This window comes from Brassica napus, chromosome A2 (assembly GCF_020379485.1).
Source record: "Brassica napus cultivar Da-Ae chromosome A2, Da-Ae, whole genome shotgun sequence".
Taxonomy (NCBI): Eukaryota; Viridiplantae; Streptophyta; class Magnoliopsida; order Brassicales; family Brassicaceae; genus Brassica; species Brassica napus.
The window spans coordinates 19,659,445-19,683,652 of record NC_063435.1 but is presented as its reverse complement, the minus strand read 5'-3'; the positions used below and the strand labels follow the sequence as shown (position 1 = coordinate 19,683,652).

General features: G+C 32.7%; 3 protein-coding genes, 1 long non-coding RNA gene and 1 other non-coding gene across 6 annotated transcripts; 2 read left to right on the top strand and 3 right to left on the bottom strand.

Annotated features, from left to right (window-relative positions):
• Positions 1–1,861: 1,861 nt before the first annotated feature.
• Positions 1,862–3,375, bottom strand: LOC125588069. The gene is made up of 2 exons (XR_007324470.1): positions 2,188–3,375; positions 1,862–2,105 (listed from the first exon to the last, which is right to left on the bottom strand). It is a non-coding gene; the product is annotated as an uncharacterized LOC125588069 (long non-coding RNA).
• Positions 3,376–6,310: 2,935 nt separating this feature from the next.
• Positions 6,311–8,285, top strand: LOC106408423 (rRNA-processing protein EFG1-like). Of its 2 annotated transcripts, none has more exons than XM_048759501.1 (8): positions 6,311–6,582; positions 6,677–6,806; positions 6,881–6,999; positions 7,079–7,217; positions 7,300–7,414; positions 7,481–7,535; positions 7,680–7,934; positions 8,054–8,285. In XM_048759501.1, the coding sequence occupies exons 1-8, from the start codon at positions 6,427–6,429 to the stop codon at positions 8,057–8,059; spliced, it is 975 nt and encodes a 324-aa protein (XP_048615458.1). In that variant the 5' UTR covers positions 6,311–6,426; the 3' UTR covers positions 8,060–8,285. The 2 variants fall into 2 exon arrangements, with proteins under 2 accessions (XP_048615458.1, XP_048615457.1); XM_048759500.1 differs by having other exon boundaries at positions 7,680–7,955.
• A 1,493-nt stretch (positions 8,286–9,778) lies between these two features.
• Positions 9,779–13,599, top strand: LOC106411464 (alpha-mannosidase I MNS4). The gene is made up of 16 exons (XM_013852233.3): positions 9,779–10,097; positions 10,283–10,402; positions 10,471–10,563; positions 10,659–10,745; positions 10,812–10,902; positions 10,987–11,042; positions 11,268–11,340; positions 11,546–11,655; positions 11,804–11,943; positions 12,043–12,124; positions 12,199–12,312; positions 12,385–12,464; positions 12,578–12,713; positions 12,807–12,877; positions 12,965–13,178; positions 13,265–13,599. The coding sequence occupies exons 1-16, from the start codon at positions 9,954–9,956 to the stop codon at positions 13,550–13,552; spliced, it is 1,899 nt and encodes a 632-aa protein (XP_013707687.1). The 5' UTR covers positions 9,779–9,953; the 3' UTR covers positions 13,553–13,599.
• Positions 13,600–18,951: 5,352 nt separating this feature from the next.
• On the bottom strand, positions 18,952–19,087 carry LOC125589629. The gene has a single exon (XR_007325805.1). It is a non-coding gene; the product is annotated as a U11 spliceosomal RNA (small nuclear RNA).
• A 93-nt stretch (positions 19,088–19,180) lies between these two features.
• LOC106411394 (actin-related protein 9-like) lies at positions 19,181–22,281 on the bottom strand. Its single transcript, XM_013852148.3, has 15 exons — positions 22,132–22,281; positions 21,982–22,054; positions 21,743–21,909; positions 21,326–21,649; positions 21,134–21,254; positions 20,914–21,068; positions 20,796–20,846; positions 20,560–20,691; positions 20,384–20,473; positions 20,219–20,289; positions 19,977–20,149; positions 19,857–19,900; positions 19,719–19,768; positions 19,533–19,629; positions 19,181–19,453 (listed from the first exon to the last, which is right to left on the bottom strand). The coding sequence occupies exons 1-15, from the start codon at positions 22,132–22,134 to the stop codon at positions 19,310–19,312; spliced, it is 1,695 nt and encodes a 564-aa protein (XP_013707602.1). The 5' UTR covers positions 22,135–22,281; the 3' UTR covers positions 19,181–19,309.
• Between the last annotated feature and the right edge of the window lie 1,927 nt (positions 22,282–24,208).

The following is a 24,208-nucleotide window of genomic DNA, read 5'->3' as shown; positions in this document are numbered from 1 at the left end:
ATTCGAAATATGGGATTTCACTAAGCCAATTCTTATGAAATCTCGAATCAAACTCTTTGTACTTACTTCAACAACGAAAGCGCGGACCTCCTCAAGGAAATAATTTTTTTTGTCTTGGTCCCAATTCAAGACTAAACAAATGTGAACCAATTGAATACTTGTGTTAGAAATTCCTCGAGTTGGTTTACCATTTCCATAAAGCATATAGTTGAAAACTCGAAGTTGAATACTATCCTTTTCCAGAAAGAAATCTTGTGGGAAGAGTGTTGCTAAATTCATACTGTTTGTTATCTCATAGGTGGCTACGGGCCACACCAAAACAAAAAACTTTTTCTTGGTTGGTGTTATCCGTTGGACATAAATCCAATTTTTCATTTTTTTGGATTCTTTAGAGTTTGTTTTTCCCCTTCCTGGTGGTATCAAGATGCCACTATGTCCGGATATATTATCTGTCTTGTCCGGAAAATGGATATCCCCCGAAAATATTTTGGGTTCAATCCTTTTTTTTCTCTCCACTCGGATCAACCCGCCGACTTAGCTTCTTATATTTAAAGTTATTATGGTATCGAATCCAATGATACTATAGTTCTATACCATTATGGCGGAGGATTCGGGTAAAATATGCACTTCCTCAGGAATGAAAAAAAAGCGATCTACTTTCATTTCGTATTTTGTCTTAAATTTTTGGACTCCTCGATACTCAATCATATCCTCTTTTTGGACAATTGAGTCCGCCTTTAGAGTTCCATATTTAAGAATTTCAGAACTCTTTCTTCTGTATCTAGGATCATCAAAAAAGGGTAAAAATATTATTTCTACAGAAAATACCATTTATGGGTATTTCAATCGAGATACATGAATGTGGTATGAACGCTTTCGCTTGCTATTGAATCAATTGGAATGTAATGAGAAATCTTTTTCTTTGCCTTTTTGCTAATAAATCCGAATTCTCATGAAAAATAGCAGAATATATGAAATTATAATGACTAGTACCTACGATTCCATTCAATTCTGAATAATTGGGAATCTCAGATTTTGTTTTATCAGAAAAATCTGAACTGAAATTGTTTTGGCTCACTTGATCATTATTCACTGAGAGGCTAGAAATAGATTTTCTTTCGACAGAAAGAAAGGGTATGTTCATTTGATCTTGATCTTTGTGGATCGAAAAAATAATTAGACTAGATCCACAAGAACCTCCTGATAATATCCATAAATGACTTGCTTTTGGTAAAAGATTACTATATGTAAATTCGGGTGCATGGGATACATCAGTACTCCAATGCATTTCGTCCTCGGAGTCAGAATAAATATATTTTCTAACCCTCTCTTTAAAATGAAAAGTGGATGTTCCCTCACAAATCTCGGCAATCACTTGTTCTGATTCCACATATTGATCATTTTGAACTAAAAGAAAACTTTTTTTTGGAATAGTCACGCTATGATAATATCATCGCTCTCAATAATTACAGACAAGTCTAAATAATATAGAAAGGAAGGATGCCCGTGTAGGATGAACCAAATCCTCATTAGTCATAATGTAAATAGGGTGATTTTTGCTGTTAATGATTAATGTCATGTTGGTCTTTTTAACTCGTCCCATGAGATATCCTTTGTTTAGCCAATAGAGAGTCTGATCTCGTTGCACAGAGCGTAACCAAGGATAGATGAATTCAATCTTTGATTGGTTTTCATGTATACATATAAGAGGTCTTTGATAATGAGTTGGTCTACCCCCCCCCCCCCCCCCCCCCCGATGGTTGAAATATATGTGTGGTTACTTTTTGGGTGATGTCAGGTTTGGTGTACGGGTGATGTCAGGTTTGGTGTTATTTGGCATTAATTCAATTGCAAATTAACCTTTATAGAAATTTTGTATATGTATATTTAGAACATATAAAATATCTATAGTAGATACCAATACATTCGTATGATTTAAACTTAAGTTTATATTTATTATTATACACAACAACATATGCTTTTAGACCTACAGTGACCCTGGGAATAACCCCAAATTTGACAGATCTCCATGCAGCCTTCTTCTCCTTTATGATTACACGGTTCTGGGTATCGACAAAAGTCTGTATCCTGCTTCATTTTATAACCTATTTTATAAAAAAAATTTACCAGTACATATATTAGTTGTCATTTCTATAATTAACTAGGGGTATAAAAATATACTATTACCTGAAGTACTAGGAATTTTAGTAATACAGTTAGCACAAGATATGATGAAGAATATAGTAAAGACGAACGCGATTATAGTCTTCATGGTGATAGTCATATTTTCTTAGTGTTTCAGATTTATTTTCAAAGTAGTTTTCATTATTTTCATATTATATATAATAACACAGTCATGCATAACATAGAAATAAAATATTTTTTCTTGGTCAAAGATGTAAAGAATATAATATTTCACTATTTATATAGACCAATTTGTAGTCAAAAGAACTTACATAGAATTACTTAATATGTAGGTTTGAATAGAATTACTTAATAGGTAGGTTTGAATTACAACATAAAGTAAATAAAATATGACAAAATCTAAATAATAATGTTATAACAATGTTAAATTGATTTAAAAATGATTTAAAAAATGATTTTAGCACAATGGTAACAATGTCAAAGTTTATACCAATAATTTGTCAATGAACATTTAGTAGGTATTAAGCAAATTTTATATACAAAATAGAACTAACATCTATAGAAAGAAATACAATGCTAGTATGTCATAATGTTATAGATGTAAACATTTTGTTAAATCGGTAGCAATAAATATGACATTAAATTGGACAAGATATAGTGTTATGACTCGTGTATTAATGTTATGACTCATCCACTATATATTAATTTTGGAGCATTACAAAATGTTATTGTAGCCACATCTCATCACTAGGATAAATCTTAGAATCTTAAAAAAAAAAAAATTGGTTCATATAAATATATATTATATTTTTTATTAAACTAACTATTAAATTGATTAGTAGTGTTCAAAAGAATACTCTCAATTTTTTCCTTAAATACAAGCTATGGATTCACTTAATATGATTAACACATATATGATAATTAATAATTGTGAATAATACATATTGGATAACAATTTTTGTATCCTCACTCTTTTTTTGTTCAATTTTATATTATTAAAAGAAATTAAACAATCACATTAATTATATTATTAAAACAATTACATTTTTTCTTATATGTTATATTTTAATTTTTTTAAACGATTATAAATTATTAAAATGGTAAAAGTCCCACGGTGAAAGTTTTGTGATCAATGAATTAACTAATTTTTTTTCAAGCAAGATACAAATAATCATAAATCGTATGAATATGAAGTCTCATAATAAATATTCATATTATATATATATATACATATATATATATAAATATTATTTAAATTAAATTATATACTATATAAAAATATGAAATATGTTAATTTCAAAATTTGCATTGAAAAATTATTGAGATCTAAATATTTTAATTTTGAAATTTGTATTGAAAAACTCATATTAAAAGTTTTGTGATTAACGGTTTAAATTTTTGTTACAACAAATATACAAATGTTAATAAATCATATGAGTAGGAAGTGTCAATAATAAATATTTATATTAAAATATACTATATATATTTATATCATATAACTAAAGTTTAATTATATACCACATAAAGTAAATAAAATAATTGTTTTGATTTATTTACCAAAAACATGATTGTAAATAAAGAAAATGTATTGGTTTTGATTTATGTGTTTACTCTAATGTATATATTTTTATGTACACAATTTTTTTTTAAATAGGTAGTTTCTAATATGTTATTTGATCCTGACAATCCCAGAAATACACTTCTTCAAATTGGTGTGATTTTTAACATTGGAAGCACTATATATATATATATATATTATTTCATTGTGATTAAATAATTTAGTCTTGATTTTTATTTCTAAAAAGCTTTTAATGAAATATCATGACAAGATTCCAGTCACCTCCTTTTGAATTTGTTCGAAGAATGAGAGATTTGATCATTTATCAAATGTTTGTTTCTACCTAATATCCTATCTAGCTATTATAATTGTAAGAATGAAAGATTTGAACTATTTTTATAAGTTTTATGGTTTATCATTTAATAAATCAAATAGTTCTTAGTTTATACACAGTTACATATACTAGATCAAGTCTAGTGCACTTCTCAGTATGAGGATGCAGCTTAACAAACTTCCCTGTTGCACGGCTTAAACACTTCAGAGCTTTGTGGGAAAACAAAAGGCTCGGAACACCCTTAAGATCAATCCAAATGGGCATGGCAGATAGGTCTGGTGGGCCTAGAGCAGTTTCAGGAGACCATTCGTTAACCACCAGAGGAATGTCAGCAATATGCCAGTGGCGCCTCTGCAAAACTCTAGCTCTCATCTGCGGATTCTCAATCTAAATATATATATACCTTATGTAATGAATAATCTGAGTTTAGGACTGTCTAATCTTCACATGCTTATGTTCTCTTATCCATTTTGAAACACTAGTTTCTTAGCCTATATATATTGTAAAGATTAGAGAAGAGATTAAGATAGAATACGAGATTTAAGAGACTAAGGGAGAATCATGATGAAGAGATTGTGTAACTGTTATGATCCACACCATCAAAATCATATGCATAGCTTCTTAAAAATAATCAAATGACAAACTCAAAATCCTTTGACTGGGTAACACATCTCAGCAGTCAATCTTCCCCATAGCTATCTCCTAATTAAGCTATAACTCATCATGCAATGAATAATCTGAGTTTAGGAAAGATTAGAGAAGAGATTAAGATAGAATCAGAGATTTAAGAGACTAAGGGAGAATCATGATGAAATAAGTAAAAATAATTTATATATAATGTTCATTTCGCGTAAAGCGCGGATATCAACCCAGTATCCCTTGTTTCATGAGTGCATTACACTATTAGACATTTTCTTGTGTTTCCTTACACTAAAAGACACAAAGTTGATAGAAGAGCACTTTTCCACAAACCGAGGTGCATTTTGGACAAAAATGCCCTTCTTCTTTGATGATGGGTACTTTGTGTTCTGGTTGAAATAATGTTTAGCTAGTAGACAATTTAGTTTATACGAGTTATTATAGAAAAGTGATTTTTTTATATTCTTCTTTATTTCATATATCTAATATATAAATACATATATATATATATATATATGTTTGTTTCTTTTTATTTTGAAATTCATATTAATATATTTTGATAATTTACATTTTTTTAGTTTATGACCACATCAAGATGAATGACATAATATATGAACTGTGGATATGTATTTTATTAGCACTTGTGGATAAGCTTTAACAAACAAACTGTGGACAGAGTAATGTTGATGGCTAAACATATTAGACTATATGCAATCAAACTTGTGTATACAATCTTTTTTACAATCATGTATTTCTCTGCTTGTTTTTATTTAAACCAAAAAGAAGTATAAACAATGGCTTTAATCTTAAAAGTGGTTTTATGGATGAAGATTCGACATACTATGGATAATGCCTTGTGGACGAGGTCTTTTGTGGACACAACAAAAGGATATCAATTAGAATCATGTCCACGAAGACAATAGACATGTAAAATTGAAAAGCCGATGAAGTTAGTGTGTCCACCAAAACTTAGTAACACAAAAAGATTAAAACTTACTTCCCGATGAAATCGCATGCTTCGCGATTTCATGAAAGATCAAAAACTCGTCGCTTAATCTGCCGTCGTCAAAAAAGCTCTTGTCGGTGGATATTTAAGAGAGTGGAGTTGACACAGAAAATCGATTGAGAGAGGAGACATAAGATATTTTAGCGTAGGATTAAGGTTATTGATAAGAGTTCTTGTTCTTCATCGGATAGAATAGAAACGAGAGATAATGGAATTGGGTAAGTGATTTGGGAACACAATTGAGAAACTGGGCTTTCTCAATTTAATTTTTAAAATTTAAAACATTAATTAAAAAGCATGATTAGTTAGAATAAGAAGTAATGAGAGATTTTGACAAAAAAAAGTAACAAGAGAGAAGAGAGGAGAGAGGAGAGAAGAGAGAGTATAGCAATACATAAAACAAGAGAGGAGAGAGTAGTGTTTCAAGGGTATATTGGACAGTGAGTCACTCAAAAGTGTGTGGTCAGTGAAATGGGTATTTGAATGATATTAGAAAGTCAAAATGTGTGTATAAATGTAATTTTTTCTTGTTTCATACAGCAAAGTTAGATGTTTTTAAAATGAAATTTAAATTAGTGACGCACATGTACAATCCATCCATCCAGTCACCCGTTAAACTTTTCGGGTCAAGCTTTTCGCCTAAAACGCAGTGTTTAAGGCGTATAGAAGGCCGAACAAAACACACAAACCCTTAGTAATCTGTGTCTGTCTGTAGTTGTTCGACTCTTTCTCTCTCCTTGGACCATGGCGCACGGCGGCTATGCCAAGAGAAGGGTTTCGGAACCGAATAAGACGGCGGGAAGCGGCAGCCGGAGGTCGAAAGGATTACGCGTCGAGAAGAAACCTAAGATTGTCTCTCTCAAGAACCAGATGCGTTCTGTTGAACGCTTTCTTCGCAAAGTCACTCTCTCTCTCTCTCTCTCTCTCTCTCTCTCTCTCTCTCTCTCTCTATTAAATTTCCAGCCGTAATTTGGCTATTCAATTGTGTTTGTAGGATTTGCCTCGTGAAGTCAAAGAGACTCTAAAACACAAGTTGGAGTATCTGAAGAAGCAGCAAGATGACCACACTCGTCTTGCTGTTGAACGTAAAGTATTCCTCAGGAACCGAAAGATTCGCTTCTTTGGTAAGTCCCCGTTTTTACTTTTTTTTTATTTTGCTGTCTGTCTCCCAAATTTACAACTTTGTTTCTTGAATTAGAGCGGAGAAAGATCGAAAGGAGCATCAGACGTCTTGAGAAGCTACAACGTACTTCATCTGCTCCTGTGGACGTATCTGAGCAGCTCTGTAAACTCAAAGAAGATCTTGAATATGTTAGGGTAAATTAGCTCTGATAAGTTTGTCTTTGTTATGAATTAGAATGAGCTTAGTTGCATTAATGTATTTTTTATTTTGTAGTTCTTCCCCAAGAATGAGAAGTATGTATCTCTGTTTACTGGAGCTGAGGATTCAGAAGTGATTGAGCGGAGAAGTAAAATGCGGAAGCAGATCAAAGCCAATATTATTGTTGCTGCTGCTTGTGGGAAAGAGTTAGAAGGTAAACATGATTTGCTTATTTATTTGTAACTATATTAAATAATAATGATGATTTATCTTAACTTTGTGATGTGGACAAACAGAGACGGGGAGTGAAGATGATGGTCTTCTGGAACTTAGTGATGATGATTTCTTTGACAAAGGGAGCTCAAGCGATGAAGCTGACGCAGATGATGAATTGACTGATAAAAGCACAAAGTAGGTCTTAGTAAATGTGGGATACCTTACTCTTTAGTTTCTGTCGATAAATCTACAATTTCTCAGGGAGGCTGCTTCTAGTAGAGCAACATCTGGCATGTCTAGTGATGAAAGGAATCAGGTATGATGAGCTTTCTTGATATTAAAGGAAAAAAAAACTGAAACCTCATGGATGTTTGCTGTGTAGTAGAAAAATGATTGAGACTCATTATTGGTGATGCCACTTTTTACTAAAAACATTGTTTCTGTGACCAACTCTGATTAGAAGCAAAACTCGGCCAGGGCTCTAATGCCACCACCACAATCAAGATTTGGACCAAATGCTAGGAAGAGCTCGTCTATGCAGAGGAATGAGATGCCATCATCCTCGAGAAACACTTCAAACAGAAGAAGTGAGTCTTTATATAATGCCAGGGGTTCTGACGCAACTTCATATAGCAGTCAGAGTAGCAACCTGAGCTCCAATTCTGATGCTCATAAACCCAAAAGGAAGAGACGGCCAAAGAAGAAGAAGCAACAGGTCAGTTTACGAGTTTAAAAGGTTCTCTGAATAATAAAACCGTCTCTTCAAATTTCTATTCTTCTTTTACTTGCAATTGTAAACATAAAGGTTGAGCCCTCTGCTTGCTGTTTTTGCAGGCGTGATCGGTTTCTCAGCTACACTCGCCTGATTCTTTCTTGCTGCAGCGGTCTCATTGATTGGATCTAATGCATACATATATATAGATTTTGGTGTGGTCATGAAATGCTGAGAGACAGATGTTTGGTTGCTTTTGAAATGGAAAGTTTGTAAACCCTATAAACTTTTGGGTCTAAAGTCCCTTTTGAACCTCTTGTGAAAAAAATCAAATCAATGTCTTCACTTAAGATACTTGAAAGTTTGACACAGTGGACCAAGACAAGGATCAAGCTAGGGGACTTCTTGTCATTGAGACAGGGACATAAATCAGTGTTTCGGGACGCTGTTTTGGCCATTCTGTTTCCATTTCTTGAATTGAACACCATCTCGTAATCTTCTAAGTGAAAAATGCATCTTTTTAAATGTTATTGTACAGCGATCAAACCACCTCACCTGTCACTTTCTTTGCCTCTACCAAAACCTCAGGGGTCGGATTCTTAAATAACTCTTTGGTAACGGCAGTTGTATTTTAAGAATAAGCCCGAGCTCCCTTCCTTTACTTGGGGACATCTCTAGCTCCCATCCACGATAAACTACCATTCTGGTCTCTCAGTTAACCACCTTCTATGCACTTGAGCTTGTTAGGTGGAAGTTGGATCCATTTGTTAGACAAAGTGAGGTTGGTGTGACTCCTTGAAATTTAACATTACGCTTTCAAATCCACTCATGTGTATCATCTTATTTTGCCTAATTCGCTGTATCATGTGCATCATGCTCGGTAACTTTAAGCAACCCATATTAAGCATTTAGTAAAATTAGCATGTGCTGATGCCGATGCAACTCATTAAATGAATCTTATATATTAAAACAGGAGTCACAATTTTGATTCATGTGTGATCTTTTTTAAATATGAATCTAATGGACTTATTCCTAGAAAGTCATGTTAGATTTAATTTCTAATTTTATCATTTAAATTTTGGGTCTATCAGAAATTTTTATTGGGCTATCAATAATTAAATTTAAACAATAGATGATCCATTAAATTTATGGATAGTATAAATTAAATAGATATAATTTAATGTTGTAATACTGTACCTCCATATATTAATTATTTAAATATTTGTCGATGTTAACTTTTAAAATTATAAAGATTGTTTTTTAAATAACAAAAATCATATTATCTAAAAATGATTAATATTTACTACATTAAACCAATGAAAACAAAAATTTAAAACTCTATACTTTAATTTAAAAATTAAACAAAAACTAAATGTTTAATTATTTATTCGATAATATAAATATATGAAGCGAAAAATTTAATTTTTTAAAAACTTTATAAATTTGTGAAATGTTACAATATTTTTGAATATGACAATAAAATAATATTTTACTAATATTTATATATATAGTTGCAATTTTAATAATGAAATAGTAATCCAAAAATATATATATATAGAAAAATATACAAATACATCTGAAAGTTTGAAAAATTATATTTAATAAAAAATATACCTTAAACGTATTATGTTTTAAAAACTGATATATACATATAAATTATAATATATACCAATTTAGAATTGGAAAAAAAATTATATAAAAATAATTGAAAACAAAAATCCGTGCGGTTGCGCGGACGAGATCTAGTTTATGTTATATCACACTGATCATAATCTAATTAATCAATTCGTTTTTCTTTCACTAAATAATTAATGGTTAAAAAGAAAATGAAAGAAAAAGGAAAAAGAAAAAGCAAAAGATTGAATCTGGATTGAATTGAAGGGAGAGAGGGCACCGCATGACCGCAGTTGAATCCTCTCGGACAATAGATCAAGGGCTGTCTCAGATTCATTCCACACACACAGAATCTGATTTTTATTATATATATATATATATTTACTATTGTGAAAAAGAAAGAAAGAAATGATTTTGATGGAATCAAACAAGTTGAGGTGGGGGCTTTGTTATGCCATCTTCATCTCTCTGACGCTTTCGAGTTTGGTTCGTGATCTTGGAGTTTCCGCCGAAGGTGTTAACCCTCGTGAAGCTAAACAGCTTAGAGACGAGGTAACCCTTTCCCTCAACAGACAAGATCTTGATTTTCAGTTAGCTTTCTGGGACTTGACCTGTTAGTTACTCAACTGGTGTTGATTGTCTCTGAAAATAACTTCTTTGAGCCTCTTGAGATCACCTAAGTTTGATGATGCCTTGTGCTTGTTAAAAGATATGGGGTTTGATCACGTTGAGTGTAGGTACGGGAGATGTTTTATCATGCTTTCGATGGATATATGAACAATGCGTTTCCACTCGATGAGTTGAGACCCTTGTCCTGCCAAGGAGAAGATACTCTTGGAGGCTATGCGTTGACTCTGGTATACACTCTCATCTTTAATCTTCTTCTAGGCTTTCTGATATCTAAAACCCATATTGATGATTGTAGATAGACTCGTTGGATACATTAGCTTTACTTGGTGACCGAGAGCGCTTCACTTCTTCTGTTCAATGGATTGGTAAAAACCTTCAGTTTAATATAGTGAGTCATGTTACGTTTTCTGTTTTCTCCTACCAACATCCAAGTTTCCAATTCTTCTTTTCTCAAAGGCTTTTCTTTTTTTTTGTTAACTGCAGAATAAAACTGTCTCTGTGTTCGAGACAACTATCCGAGTCCTTGGAGGTTTACTATCTGCTCATCTGATTGCAAGTGATTATGCAACGGTATTTTAGCTATTCCTTTAGTCGTGATGATTTCATCTTATGACAATGAATCCTATCTGATGACAGGGCATGAGAATTCCATCTTATGACAATGAACTACTAGTCTTGGCTGAGGATTTGGCACGGAGAATGCTTCCTGCATTTGATACACCGACTGGTATTGCTTTTTATTAGTTAAAAGAATTTGCGAAAGGTGGGAATTGCTTTGTCATCTCATCTCATTCTTCTCTTTCTTCTGCAGGAATCCCATATGGATCTGTTAATTTGATGTATGGTGTTGACGAACATGAAAGCAAGGCAAAACATCTTCTTACTCTTTCATGCTTGTTTGATTAATTGGTCTGTGTTTCTGGTGATGCGACTGGGACAAACGAAACTTAGTTTCCTGGCTCTCAACTATTTAAAGAGTGTTGAGACTGTACTGCTCATTTACAGCTCATTGCTCATCTCATCTTTTGACTCATGTAGCAGAACTCATGTTTATAATAAGTTGCATTTTTCTTTTTTCTTTTTCTTTTCCAGATAACATCAACAGCAGGTGGTGGTACTCTGACTTTGGAGTTTGGCGTGCTCAGTCGTTTAACAAATGATCCTGGTCAGTGAACCTCTTGAGCTTTGGTGTTTCATGTCTTTACACAAATCATTACAACTTTATTTTACTGCAATTGGCGCATTGGTCTAGCCACTGAGAAATACTTCTCTTTACTCCCTTATCGAGGTGTAAAGATGTTTTCATTTATAGTTTGTTCTTTCTGTGTTTTCTTGCGCTTACTTGGTGATCCAACTTTATTATACTGAAGTGTTCGAACAAGTTGCAAAGAATGCGGTGAGGGGACTATGGGCACGTCGCTCAACTCTCGACTTGGTTGGTGCTCACATCAATGTCTTTACTGGTGAATGGACACAAAAGGTAACACCTATTTTCGTTCATAAACTGAGTAAAAAGGGTCCATTATATTGAGGATCTTCTTCATTCCATTGAGGAATTTTGCTTCCACAAAATAACTTGGTCTTTTCTTTCATCACCCAAGTTCTGAATGGTGGTGTCTACTTGGCAGGATGCTGGTATAGGAACAAGCATTGATTCCTTCTACGAGTATCTCCTCAAGGCCTATATACTATTTGGGGATGAGGAATATCTTTACATTTTTCAAGAAGCTTACGGGTCTGCAATGCACCACCTTCACAAGGATCCTTGGTAAAGCTTTCTTAAATCTTTTTTTTGTATATTGTAAAACACGAAAAAACCAATTCCTATGTTTGGACTCTATTGCTTTTTTTTCTAGTTTTGTCCTAGGTATGTAGAGGTCAATATGGATTCCGGAGCTATTGTTTGGCCAGTTTTCAACAGCCTTCAAGCTTTCTGGCCTGGACTTCAGGTATTAAGTGATTTTATGCTTCCAAAAAAATACTGTTACAGAAAAATTAAAAATATACTGTCTCTCTCAAAAAGGTATTAGCTGGAGATGTTGATCCGGCAATTAGAACTCACACTGCCTTCTTTAGCGTCTGGAAACGATATGGTTTCACTCCCGAGGGTTTCAATCTTGCTACACTTAGCGTCCAGGTCCTCCATCTTGATTTTTAGTGTCTCCATGATTGCTTTTTGTGATGTTACAACTTGATTTTGCCATGACAGTATGGTCAAAAGAGTTATCCACTGAGGCCGGAGTTAATTGAGAGCACATATTGGCTATACAAAGCTACCAGAGATCCCAGGTTACCAAAATTAGTCAGCTTTTTCAGTTCTTATCCTTTATCATATGATTGGTTGTTGTTTAGAAAAATGTATCCCAAGGAGCTCAAAGACATCTTCTTCTTTTTACAACCAGGTATCTTGATGCTGGACGTGACTTTGTGGCTAGTTTACAATACGGTGCAAAATGTCCTTGCGGTTACTGTCACATCACAGATGTAGAACTTCATAAACAAGAAGATCACATGGAGAGCTTCTTCCTCGCAGAAACTGTAAAAAAAAAAAAACTCTGTTGCTCAATATGGATTTGCTTAGACGTTACCTTAAAGGCTTGACCTGTTTTTTGCATTTCACAAATATTTCAGGTAAAGTACTTATGGCTTCTGTTTGACTTAGCTGTTGACTCGGACAACCTCGTCGACAATGGCCCTTACAAGTAACCAAACCCACACAATAGCCTTTTAAATGTTCACAATTACTGTAGCATTTTACTACTAATCTTGTTTTACTTAAAAATCTTCAGGTACATCTTTAGCACTGAAGGTCATCTATTACCGTTAACACCACAAATATCTCTTGCTCGGGAACATTGCTCATACTTTGGCGGATATTGTCCACGCAATGCCACAAAGTTCGAACAAAGTAACGATGATCATCAAGTCCCTGAAATCGAGCTTGGTCATCACAGTAACATTTATCCTTACCACGAGTCTTTTCCTGTTACCGGTTTAATAAAGGTCTGAAAAATATATCTCGATCCTTTCTCTCTGTTTGTATTATTTCTTACAACAAAACTCAGTTTCCTCTGTTTTTGGTTTTGTAGGGTTTATGTCCAAGACTATCCCATGCTCAGAAGTACGGTTTGTCTTATGTTTTGCCTGAGAAGACAGAACGTGAAGATGTTAAACGACCTAAACCGGTGATTACGAGCCGCTCCATTGTATTGGTCTCGGATCAAACAGTGGAAAAGAGACCACAAGAAGAAGGATTTACTTCTGAGTCTGAACCAATTATGAGTATCTCTGGTGGTGGTAGTAGCAGCGACCAAACCGGTCAAGAGTTAACCTTGTTAGAGTCAGAAACTGATGATAAAAGAGTGTACTCTTCTTAGTGTCCCTCTAATATATTCAGTTGTTCCAAAAGGAAAGATTTTTCTTATCTGTTCTGTCTTTTAATAGTTTGGTGCATTTAGCTTTCTGATCATTCTTCGAGTTAATTTATAATGAACAAAAAAACGTTGTGATAAAAGGGTTCTAGATCATAATCAAAATTGCTTCAAAAACGACAAGGTTTGAATGTAAAAGTAATTAGGGCAGTTTCCTCAAGAAACCCAAGTTCAAAGAGCTTTAATACCATCTCTTGAAAAAGTGACTCAGTTTCCAAGTTTCTTAGATATTATGTATTTTCTTATTTCATTAGTTTTGAGATGATTTTAAAGTGAGTGGAGATAAGTTAGCGCAGTTTGGTAGATTTACTTATTTAAGGTGTGGGGTAGGATTGAGCAAAAAATCCGGATCCAAAAAACCGAACCGAACCCGATCTAAAAAAGTAGTATCGAATCCGAACCGAATTTGATTAAATATCCGAATGGGTTCAAAATTTTGATATTTAGAGAACTGAAACTGAATCCGATCCGAACCGAAATATTTCGGGTACCCGATTATATCTGAAATTGATTTATATACCTATATATATTAATTACTTTTAGATTTAATATATATATTAAGAACATCAAAATATATAAGATACTTTTAAATTCTCCAAAATACTTATAAATATATACAAATAGTCAAAAGTACATGTCTAAAATAGCTAAAATATACTCAAAACACCAATAATACTTAAAATATCTATTGATTCTCAATCCAAATATTCAAACCAAACTAATTTATATGTTATTTTTAGGTATTTTGACATATGCTATTCAAATTTATATGTAATATATTGTTTTGTTTATAAATTTTGAGAAATTTAAAATGAATAATGAATTTTGAAAATTTTAAAATAATTTAAATAGGTTATCCAAACCCGAACTGAACCCGCAAAGATCCAAACCGAACCCGAACCAAAATTTAGAAATATCCGAATGGGGCTGAAATTTTTGAATTCGAAAACCCAGAACCCGAATAGACCCGAACCGAACCCGAATAGATACCCGAACGCCCACGTAGAAATCTAGGCTAGCATGTTCAATTATTTACAATGTTATATTTTATAAATAACATAAGCAAGAGTTATTTTCTTACAATGATCATGTTTTAATAAGAGATTACTTATAAACGATGTAAGTTTCTAAGAATAGTGAGGAACTCATTGTTTCACAGTTTCACTCAATCATTTTGTATCCATTTAAAGTCATAGAATATTCAAAAGTCCCACAAGTTAAAAGACTAAACGATAGTTTTCGATGACATATATAGCCAGAAATCCAAATAATTTACAGATCGATGTATTTTCGATGAGAAACATTTCATCACAAAATTCTTGGTAAACTAAACGATAGTTTTCGATGACATATATAGCCAGAAATCCAAATAATTTACAGATGTATTTTCGATGAGAAACATTTCATCACAAAATTCTTGGTAAACTACATTGAGTCAAAAAGACTTATCTGAATATGCTAGAAATACCAAGCGTTGGCGGTCTAGTGGTAGTGCAAAAAGATTGGTTATCTTGTGATTTGGATTCGAACCTTTTTTGGTATGAAGTATTATTCTGTAAATCAGATTTTTAAAGGCTTACTTTGGGTCTATGGTATATTATGGAGTTAAGTCCCATAAGTTCCATGATAACAAAAAAATAATTTTCGGATATTAATTGTAGACTAGGAGTGGACGGATCCAAATATCTAGCAAATTTAGGTTATCCGGATCCGTCAGATCCGTCGATTTAGTATCTGAATCTGGATCCGTAGTTTTCGGATATCAGGATACGTAGCTTTCGAATATCTGGATTTTGGATATTTGTGTAAATATTATACTATCCCTGGGTATCTAGATCCGGATCCGTAAAATAATTATAAAAAAAAGTAAAACATATTTTTAAGAATACTAAAATAATACATAAATTAAACATTTATACAAGATTTATAAATAAATAAATATATATATATATATATAATATTATAAGACTAATTTTATGTATAAATATTAATTTATCAGATATAATTATTAATAAAATTAAAAATTTAGTATGTTTTAAAAATACGGATCCGGATATTTGGACTTAAAAATCAAAATCCGGACACCCAGGATATCCTATTTTTTGAGTTTCTCTTTATAGAATTTGAAATACACAAATCAATAACAGCTCATAAGTATATACAAAATAAATAAATATAGTGCCAAAATGAAACAAATCTACTAGACACCAAACAAATCTGTCAAATATAAATTATGGTTAAAAGAAAAAAAATCAATGGAAAATTCAGCAAGGTTGACAAAATAAGTAAATATGTGGTTAAAATGAAGCAATTGTATTATACATCAAATAAATCTGTAAAAAATAAACAAAACATGTGGTTAAAAGAACAAATCTTTTGAAAAATAGACAAGGTTGGTGAAATTTGAAAATAAAATTTGAAATATGATTTGAAAATAAAACAGATATATTTAAAACTATATAAATCTGTAAAAATAAGAAAATAATGGTCAAAATTAACCAATATATGAGACACTATATAAATCTTTTAAAAATATGGAGATAGAAAAATAAATATGTGAAAAATGTTGCTTCATGTGGTAAGACATCCATTAATTAATTAATTAAGTATGATTTTATGAAAAATCCTAATTCTTTATTTTATTGAGCTAGAAATTATTGTGATAATTTTTATGTAAATAAAGTTTTAACATAACAGGATTTAAGAGTATGATAGACACGAAAATAAGTTAATAATTAAAAAAAAAGAACAAATGTATTAATAAAAATTGGATTGGAACAAAATAAATAAATAAATATTCCAATTAATTAATAAATGTATTAATAAAAATTGGATTGGAACAAAATAAATAAATAAATATTCCAATTAATTAATTTTCAATTCTAGGAATTGTTAATTTCCTTTTAGCAACGATGAGATACATCATACATATTTATAAAGAGTTCACCAGAGCAAGCTTATAAATACCAAAGGTATAACCTAACTTTCAGAACGTATAATATCTCCATCTTTCTCTGCCTCTAAGAGGAGTCCGGTTGATTGACTTAACGCAGAGGGAAGCCATGAATAGAGACTTGGTAAGAGAGATGATGACGACTGATATTGATGTCGATGAATTATCGACTATGCCGATGGACGTCGATGACATCGACTCCTCCTTGGAGATGTTTGGTGATGTTTTCACCAACCAGAACCAGCTTCAAGACGCCAATTTCTTCAACGGCTTTGAGGATGATTTCGATGATTCAGATATCAACTGATAATCCCTAGTTAGGGTTTTTCGATTTTTTTTCTTAAGATTTTAAATCACCTTCTCATCTTATAATTTTAATATTTTATATTAATGAAAATTGCTTTTGGTATATGCTCTACGTTAGATTTAAGCTTGCACTGCTTTCTCTATCTTTTAATCTCTGAGTTTTGGGCATTGCTTTGTTGCGTTATTAATTGGTTTGATTGCTTGGGATTCAAGTGAATAAGACGTTTGTATGAGGTCTCAAGTGCTTGGACAACATTGGCGTTTTTGTTGTTCAGATGTAATCTCTTTAGCTGCTTGTTTAGATCTGAGATACATCATACTGAGTGACAACCATATCATCCACATAACAATACAAAACCGCTCTACATAAATTCGTCTTAGTAAAAAGATTTGTTGAAAAACAGCTTCTTAATAATCTATTATTGTGTCTTGGAGTTGTTATAATCGTCATATTAATGATTGTGTGACAGCTTTTTATATGATAAGTAGCAGACTAGCAGTGTAGCACCTTGGCTCCTATGGCTTTGATATCTCAAGTCTCGCCCACTTGACTGGACTTCTTCGTCAGTCAAACCTCCAGTAATCATCCGATGCTTCCGTTCCTCCACTATATCATGCACACAATCATTCCAAAACAAAAATCTTATTTCTTAAGAGATCGATATACGTAGGAGGTAAGAAACTCAAAAGTGAAGTTTATTGTAAGTGTTACCTTGACAATTAATCTTCTGTACCTGCCCTATGCGATGAATTCTCATGATCGCTTGCTCTTCCACTGCTGGATTCCACCGTGGAACTTTTTTTTTCAAGAATCAGAGCAAAAGATCATAAGAGAAAATTAGGCTTGAAAAAGTGGGGTACCATGAAGACGTTTGAAGCGGTTAAACTCAGACTAAACTCCTCTAGCTTTAGGAGACATAAAGTTCTCCTGATACACAACAAAAGCATAATGATCTTTAAGCTCTATGCTCGATTCAAACAGAGTTGGAGAGTTTGTTTACTTACTGTTTTGTATTTGGTTTCATTGACCTCTTTCAACGCCTGCCAGCTTTTCATCAAATCTAAAAACTCAACTCCTCTTCTTGTCAGTGGAATCTCCAAAAGATTCACTAACAATACTACTGGCTAAAGAAAATGATCTTCTCGCCCTGTTTAAAAAAAAAATCATGAAGATACCAAGACATCATCAATCCTTCAAATAGGTTATGATTAAGATTGTGACAGATTTTTTTTGTGCTTGAAACATGGAACTGTAACACTTACTTTGGATCTCTTGGAAACGGCGGTGTAGAAGTCGTGTTCTGCTTCAGATTTTTCACACTAAATTACTTGAACATAGGTTGGATGACTACAAAATGATGTACGAGATGGATTTCATCCTTCCACGAGGCCCATCAAATAGGATATTTGAACCGTCAAGCTGGCCCAAGAAGCCGGATCAAGTCGGCGGGCTCCCGACTAAAGCTCAGCTTTCCGTTTGGCGTCCTGAAGAAGCGCGTTAGGCCCGACCCTGGGCCCATTAGATCAGACCGACCTAAAGCTGAGAATGAAAGAACAGTTATACAAAGGAGAGGAAATAAGAACGAGGGGATACAAAGACACACATACACACTCGGCGGCTAGAATTAGAATTTTATTCTTTTGTATTCTCGCCAACTTGTACTTTCCCGGCCAACGCTCCCTGAGCACCGACTTACTTTTCGATCAAACTTTCATGATTTGTAATCAAACTGTTTACCGATTAATAAAACGTCTTTGAACTAACCCACTGACGAGTTCCGTCTTTCTTTACTGTTTCGACTGAGCTCGATTCATATAATATAAATATATAATTATATATGAATAAAAATCCAATTGGACCAATTAAACTGGTAGTTATACCGAGTCGGTATCCAATCAGGTTTCAAAACATTGGAGTCTACCAGTAACTAGACCAAGTCGGTATCTAATCCGGTTTCAAAACATTGGTCTAACTTTCTCACAAATATTACCTATAGCTTTCTTGCGGTTATTTGTTTAATTGTTCTAGTGTTATTCGATGCGATTTCCAATTAAAAATAGATTAATAATTTATAAAATGAGAAATTGGAGGGTCGGCCGAGCGAGCCAACCCTATAGGGTTTCCAGAAATAATGTCGGCCATATGTCTTGATTGTGCCATACAGCACTCACCCTTTTAATCTTAGGCTGAGCGTGGCATAAATAGCCATCCGACCCTTTTTAATTTTTAAAGCGGAGGCCCAGCTCCCTTATATAGAAGCCCTGCTCGACCTCTTGTTTCTTCTCTTCCCGATGTGGGACAAAAACAAACACAGTCAACCGTAACCAACTTCTTTTAACAAAAACAAATAAATAAATAAACCTCCGCCACAAACTAACAAAATAACTTTGCTTTTACTCCCTCTCTCGTGTATTTAGAAAAGTGTCGTAACAACAACGTAACACTAGGAGTTGATGAAACAAAATGCTTGTGCTTGAATGTAATAAGAGTCTCTGTACTTCTTAGCACTCCCTACTCGTATCCCATTCTCCATCCATTCGTTCCTGTGTATCCATGCCTCCCTTCCAAAATCCAATATTCCCAGAATCTGTTCTTGTCACCGTTTCAATATAGTTATATATACGTCTCACCATGCTCATAAACAGATGCAAAAAGGTAGAACATACCGCTCCTCCTTTCCAAGATACGAATGTTGGATCCATTCTTGACGGCAGAACCTCCACCGTGTCTATGGCTTCTGTTGGAGGTATCGCATGAAGAACTCTAGGAGAGAGAGAAGGGAGGAAACAAACAATTACTTCAATAAAGCAATCTCTTTGAAGACAAATATGTTCAAAAAGATATGAACAAACCTTTCTTCCACGGCTGAGACCAGACCTTTAGTCAAACCAACACCACCAACCTGAGAAGAAGCAAAAACCAAGAGTTTCAGGGGATTATATGGAGGAACCGAGTCTTTTAAAGAAACAGACAGGTTTTCAAGAATCTACCAACTGTATGCTGGAGAATAGTTTTCGCTGAAGGTCTATGCGTCCTGCAAGCCAAAAATGGTGTTTTGTTAGGAGTCATCACCTTCCGATATCAAACAGGATAGACAGTGAATCATTTACCGGCAGAGAGAATGCTGCTGGTAATGGCTTCAGCAAGACCAATCTTCTCTTCTTTCTTCGGGTTCAGAGGGGAAACTGCAAAACTATCCCACACTGGTAATCCCATATTACCACCACCACCACCAAAGTCCATGTTCCATGTTTCCTCCAACATATTCTCATGGTCTTGGAACCTAAAAACAATATACAAAATGAGCATCTCTCAACAGAAGAAAGGGTTATAAGAAAGGATTGACTCTGACCATGTACGTGGTGGCTGGGGAAACAATTCAGGAACAAGAAGGTTAGGATAAAACAAACCCATCGGTGGAACCTGAGGTAACCAAAGAAAATCTATTTTCAGGACTTAAAACATAAGAAGAGAGCATTTAACAGAATCATGACTTGAGCTTGTTTTTTATGTTTACGTTAAGTGAGGTGAGGTTTGTCTTGTGAGCCACAGCTGGCATGCCGTCCTCGTAAGAATAAACTGTTGCAGCTGTTTCCACTTCTCCTTCCTGTTTATGTACAAAAATCATATTAGTTTCAATATTTTTTTTTTATCAAGCGAAAAATAACAACAGAGATAGATAATCCAACTTACTCTAATCTCACAATATGACTCCTTAAGTCGATTAAGCATCAACATATCGATTGGCTTTGCCAAAACGTCTGTTCGGAGCTGTGGCCAGTTTTGGTAATGCCTCTGAATCCATAGAAGGCATCTACAGATATCCTGAAAATCATTTGTAGATGAAGAAAGTTTAGCATGCAGTGTAGCTCATCTAGAAACAGAAAAGAGAAACAATAAATAAATAAATAAATAATATATATCCTTACATCTCCTCCAAAAGGTAGAATCTTTTCAGTATTTGGCAATGAGACTCCATCCTACAAAAACATATCAAAAGTTATAATGGAAGAAGTCAGCTAGACTATTCGCCTATTCTGCTAATACCTCGATACAAACAACTGTACTCGTCTGGGCTCCCATATTCACAATACAAGCTGTAGACAAACCATTCCCAAAAATGGTGGATAAACCTTCTTGGTGGACCACTGCTGAGCTAAAGCATAGGTCTCGCAACACGATAGTTAGCAGCTCCTTTATTTCTGATAAAATATCATGAATCCAAATCAGAATACTAACTGGATGGAAGTGAACATTAAGGCTTTACCGCGGCTGTCAAATGTTCCCGGGACAACAAGAACAGCAGAATACTTGTTTCTCTCACTGTGGGCTATCTCAAGTTTATCTAGCAAAACCCAGTCCCAGATAGCGACTAAGTCCTCACAAACCTGGAGAGGCAGGTAGGAGTATCAAATAAGTAGTCATCGACAATAGAGAAGAGAAAGAAACATGAATGAACCTGTTGCGCTGAATATTGTGGGGAAACATTGAAGTGACCTCTCCGGATAGGACGGTGAATGGTATATGGCTCTTTTGGAGATATTCTCATAGCTTCTTCACCAAAAATCATATTCCTATACTTGCGCTTACTCTCGCCAGAGTCTGTAACATCAGGAGCAGCTCTAGCTTCGTTCTCGTCCTCAAACACATTAGTCCAAGGAAAGGCCGTATCTTTCTTGGTATTAGTACTTGGTTGGTGGTATCCATCGATCCTAGCCACCGTCTTGCGTGAGCCAAAAGAAGAGCTTTCATCCAGGTATGGTATCTTCAACAGCGATGCCGTCTTTTGAGTTTTTTTTTAAAGAAAAAACGAAAGAGTGAGCAGCACCAACAAGTGAAAGTTCTAGTGACTGACAGAGGAAACAAGATTTCTTACAGTGTTGAAAGCTCTCTCACGGTCAACTTGTTGTTGACTGGTTGTGGTGACCTGAGTGCTAATCATCTGATTTGATTTGCCGGTTTTGGTGGTGTGTCTAGCAATGCAGTGAGGGACATTGAAAGGTGTGTCTTGCTTAGCAAGTCCTATTCTTACATTCGCAGACCCTAAAACCCGAGAAAGAGATTACTTTTGCAAAATTGAATTTGACCTAAAAAGATAAATAAAAGAGGGGACACCTGGGTTGATGATAACGAGATTTGATCCTCGTTCGGATACAAGCTGAGACGGGACTACTGATTTCAAGTAATCCTGCCATTAATAAAAAAAAGATCTCTGCGTCAGAGAATTGGATTTGTTGACTTTGCGGTAAGACTAGAAGATTATACCATTTTCACGGCGAATAAAGAAGAAGAGCCTGTCGAATTAGGGTTTCCACGAATTTTGAAAAACTTAACCAGATCGCAGTATTTGACAGAGAGCGCTAGGCAAGTGTTTAACTAAAGAGACAATGGCCCCCAGCCCACAGAGAAAATATCTATTATAACTATTTGTATAACTTAATAATGTTACAAAAGTTGTAAATAGATATATTATCAATTCAAAAAATGATCACTTCACAAAATAGTATAATATTTTTGAATTCTTTGCTAACTTTTTTTAAAAAATTATCACAATGAGTAATTTTGATTATCTTAAAAAATTTATCTTAAAAGATAAATGATTAATTATATCTTATATATGTAGTCTCTATGCAATTTTTAAATTAAAGTTAAATAATAATATAAATATAATATGTAAGTGATATTTATCGTATTCTATCTTATATTATATAATATGTGAAGTGATCATTTTGCTCTCAAGTTAAAATTTAAAGCGTTTAAAATCTTTATTACTCTTAATAAATAATTAAATTAGATTTGTTAATATATAATTATCCATAAATTAAATACAAATTTTATTAATTTGATAATCATCATTATCTAAAATTATTTTATATTATATTTTTCAAAAATATTCCACATCATAATAGTTTTAAATAAATATAAATCTATGTATATAATTTTATGTATATACAAAACTTTTCAAGTTTATTTTACGTAATAAAAGATTTTTATTAAAATAAAAACACTTTATACCGTATATAAGAAATTAATATTTAATTAATTATATCTTATATATGTAATATCTATACAATTTTTAAATTAAAGTTAAATAATAATATAAATATAATATGTAAGTGATATTTATCGTATTCTATCTTATATTATATAATGAATGCTAATACGTAAAATATATAGTTAACTAATATTAAATATACATGATATTTATTGTAATATATTTGATCTATATACACTATTATTTGTGTAGTCAATAATTACAATAAAAATAGAAACGTAAACAAAAAAGAAACATGTTATACGAAAAATATAATCAGTGTATATCTCAATGCTCCCATTGATTGAGAAATTTCATGTTTACCACTTTTATGATAGCATTATTCATATTTACCACTACGAAATAGACATTTTCAAAAACATCTTCTTCATTAAGTGGCAAAAGAATATATATAATTGAACATTTTTTTAAAAAAAATATTGATTTGATAACTTTGTGTTAGACAATGTTTATGGTTTAGCAACAAAAGGTTCTAAGATATTATGTCATTAAGGGTTAGATTGTTAGGGTTAAATTTTAGATTGAGATTTTATTTGGTTTATTGAATTAAATTTTAATATTAATGTTAAGTAACTTATATATTAAATATTTTGATTATAAAGCTAAATTTAGGGTATGAGATTTGTGGTTTAGGGTATAGTAATTCTACAATAAAGTCTACTGAATTGTAGACATCTTTTTTAGTCTACTTAAATTAGTGTTTACAAACAAATATTATTTTTGTAATAAATTTAGCTCTTTACGAATACAAATCTGAAATCATATATTATAACTACTAAAAAAACAAAAAAAAACAATTTAATAAAATCATACTCTACAAGTATTATAACAATTAAGAAAAAAAAAGAATCGTTGTAGACTTACAAATCTGAAATCATATATTATAACTACTAAAAAAAAAAAAAACAATTTAATAAATCATACTCTACAAGTCTATTCACCGGTAGCAATTTAACATAAACAGATTTAACCAAGTTAATTCTAAGCTAACCAAATTTAAACCAAAACTTTTTTAACCAAATGTGAAATCATATATTAAAATTATTAGCAGATTAAAGAATCAAAAATTAAATTTATGTACTAATTTTTCTAAAACAATAAATAAAAAAAATTACAAAAATGAAAATAATTTTGATTAATTTTAGTAAAATAATTATGAATAAATAATCTTCAAACTAATACTCAAAAATTGTAAGATCATATATTAAAATTATTAAAATAATAAAGAATAAACAACAATAATAAAATTATCATAGTAAACTTACAAAAAAACCTACCAAGTAGACT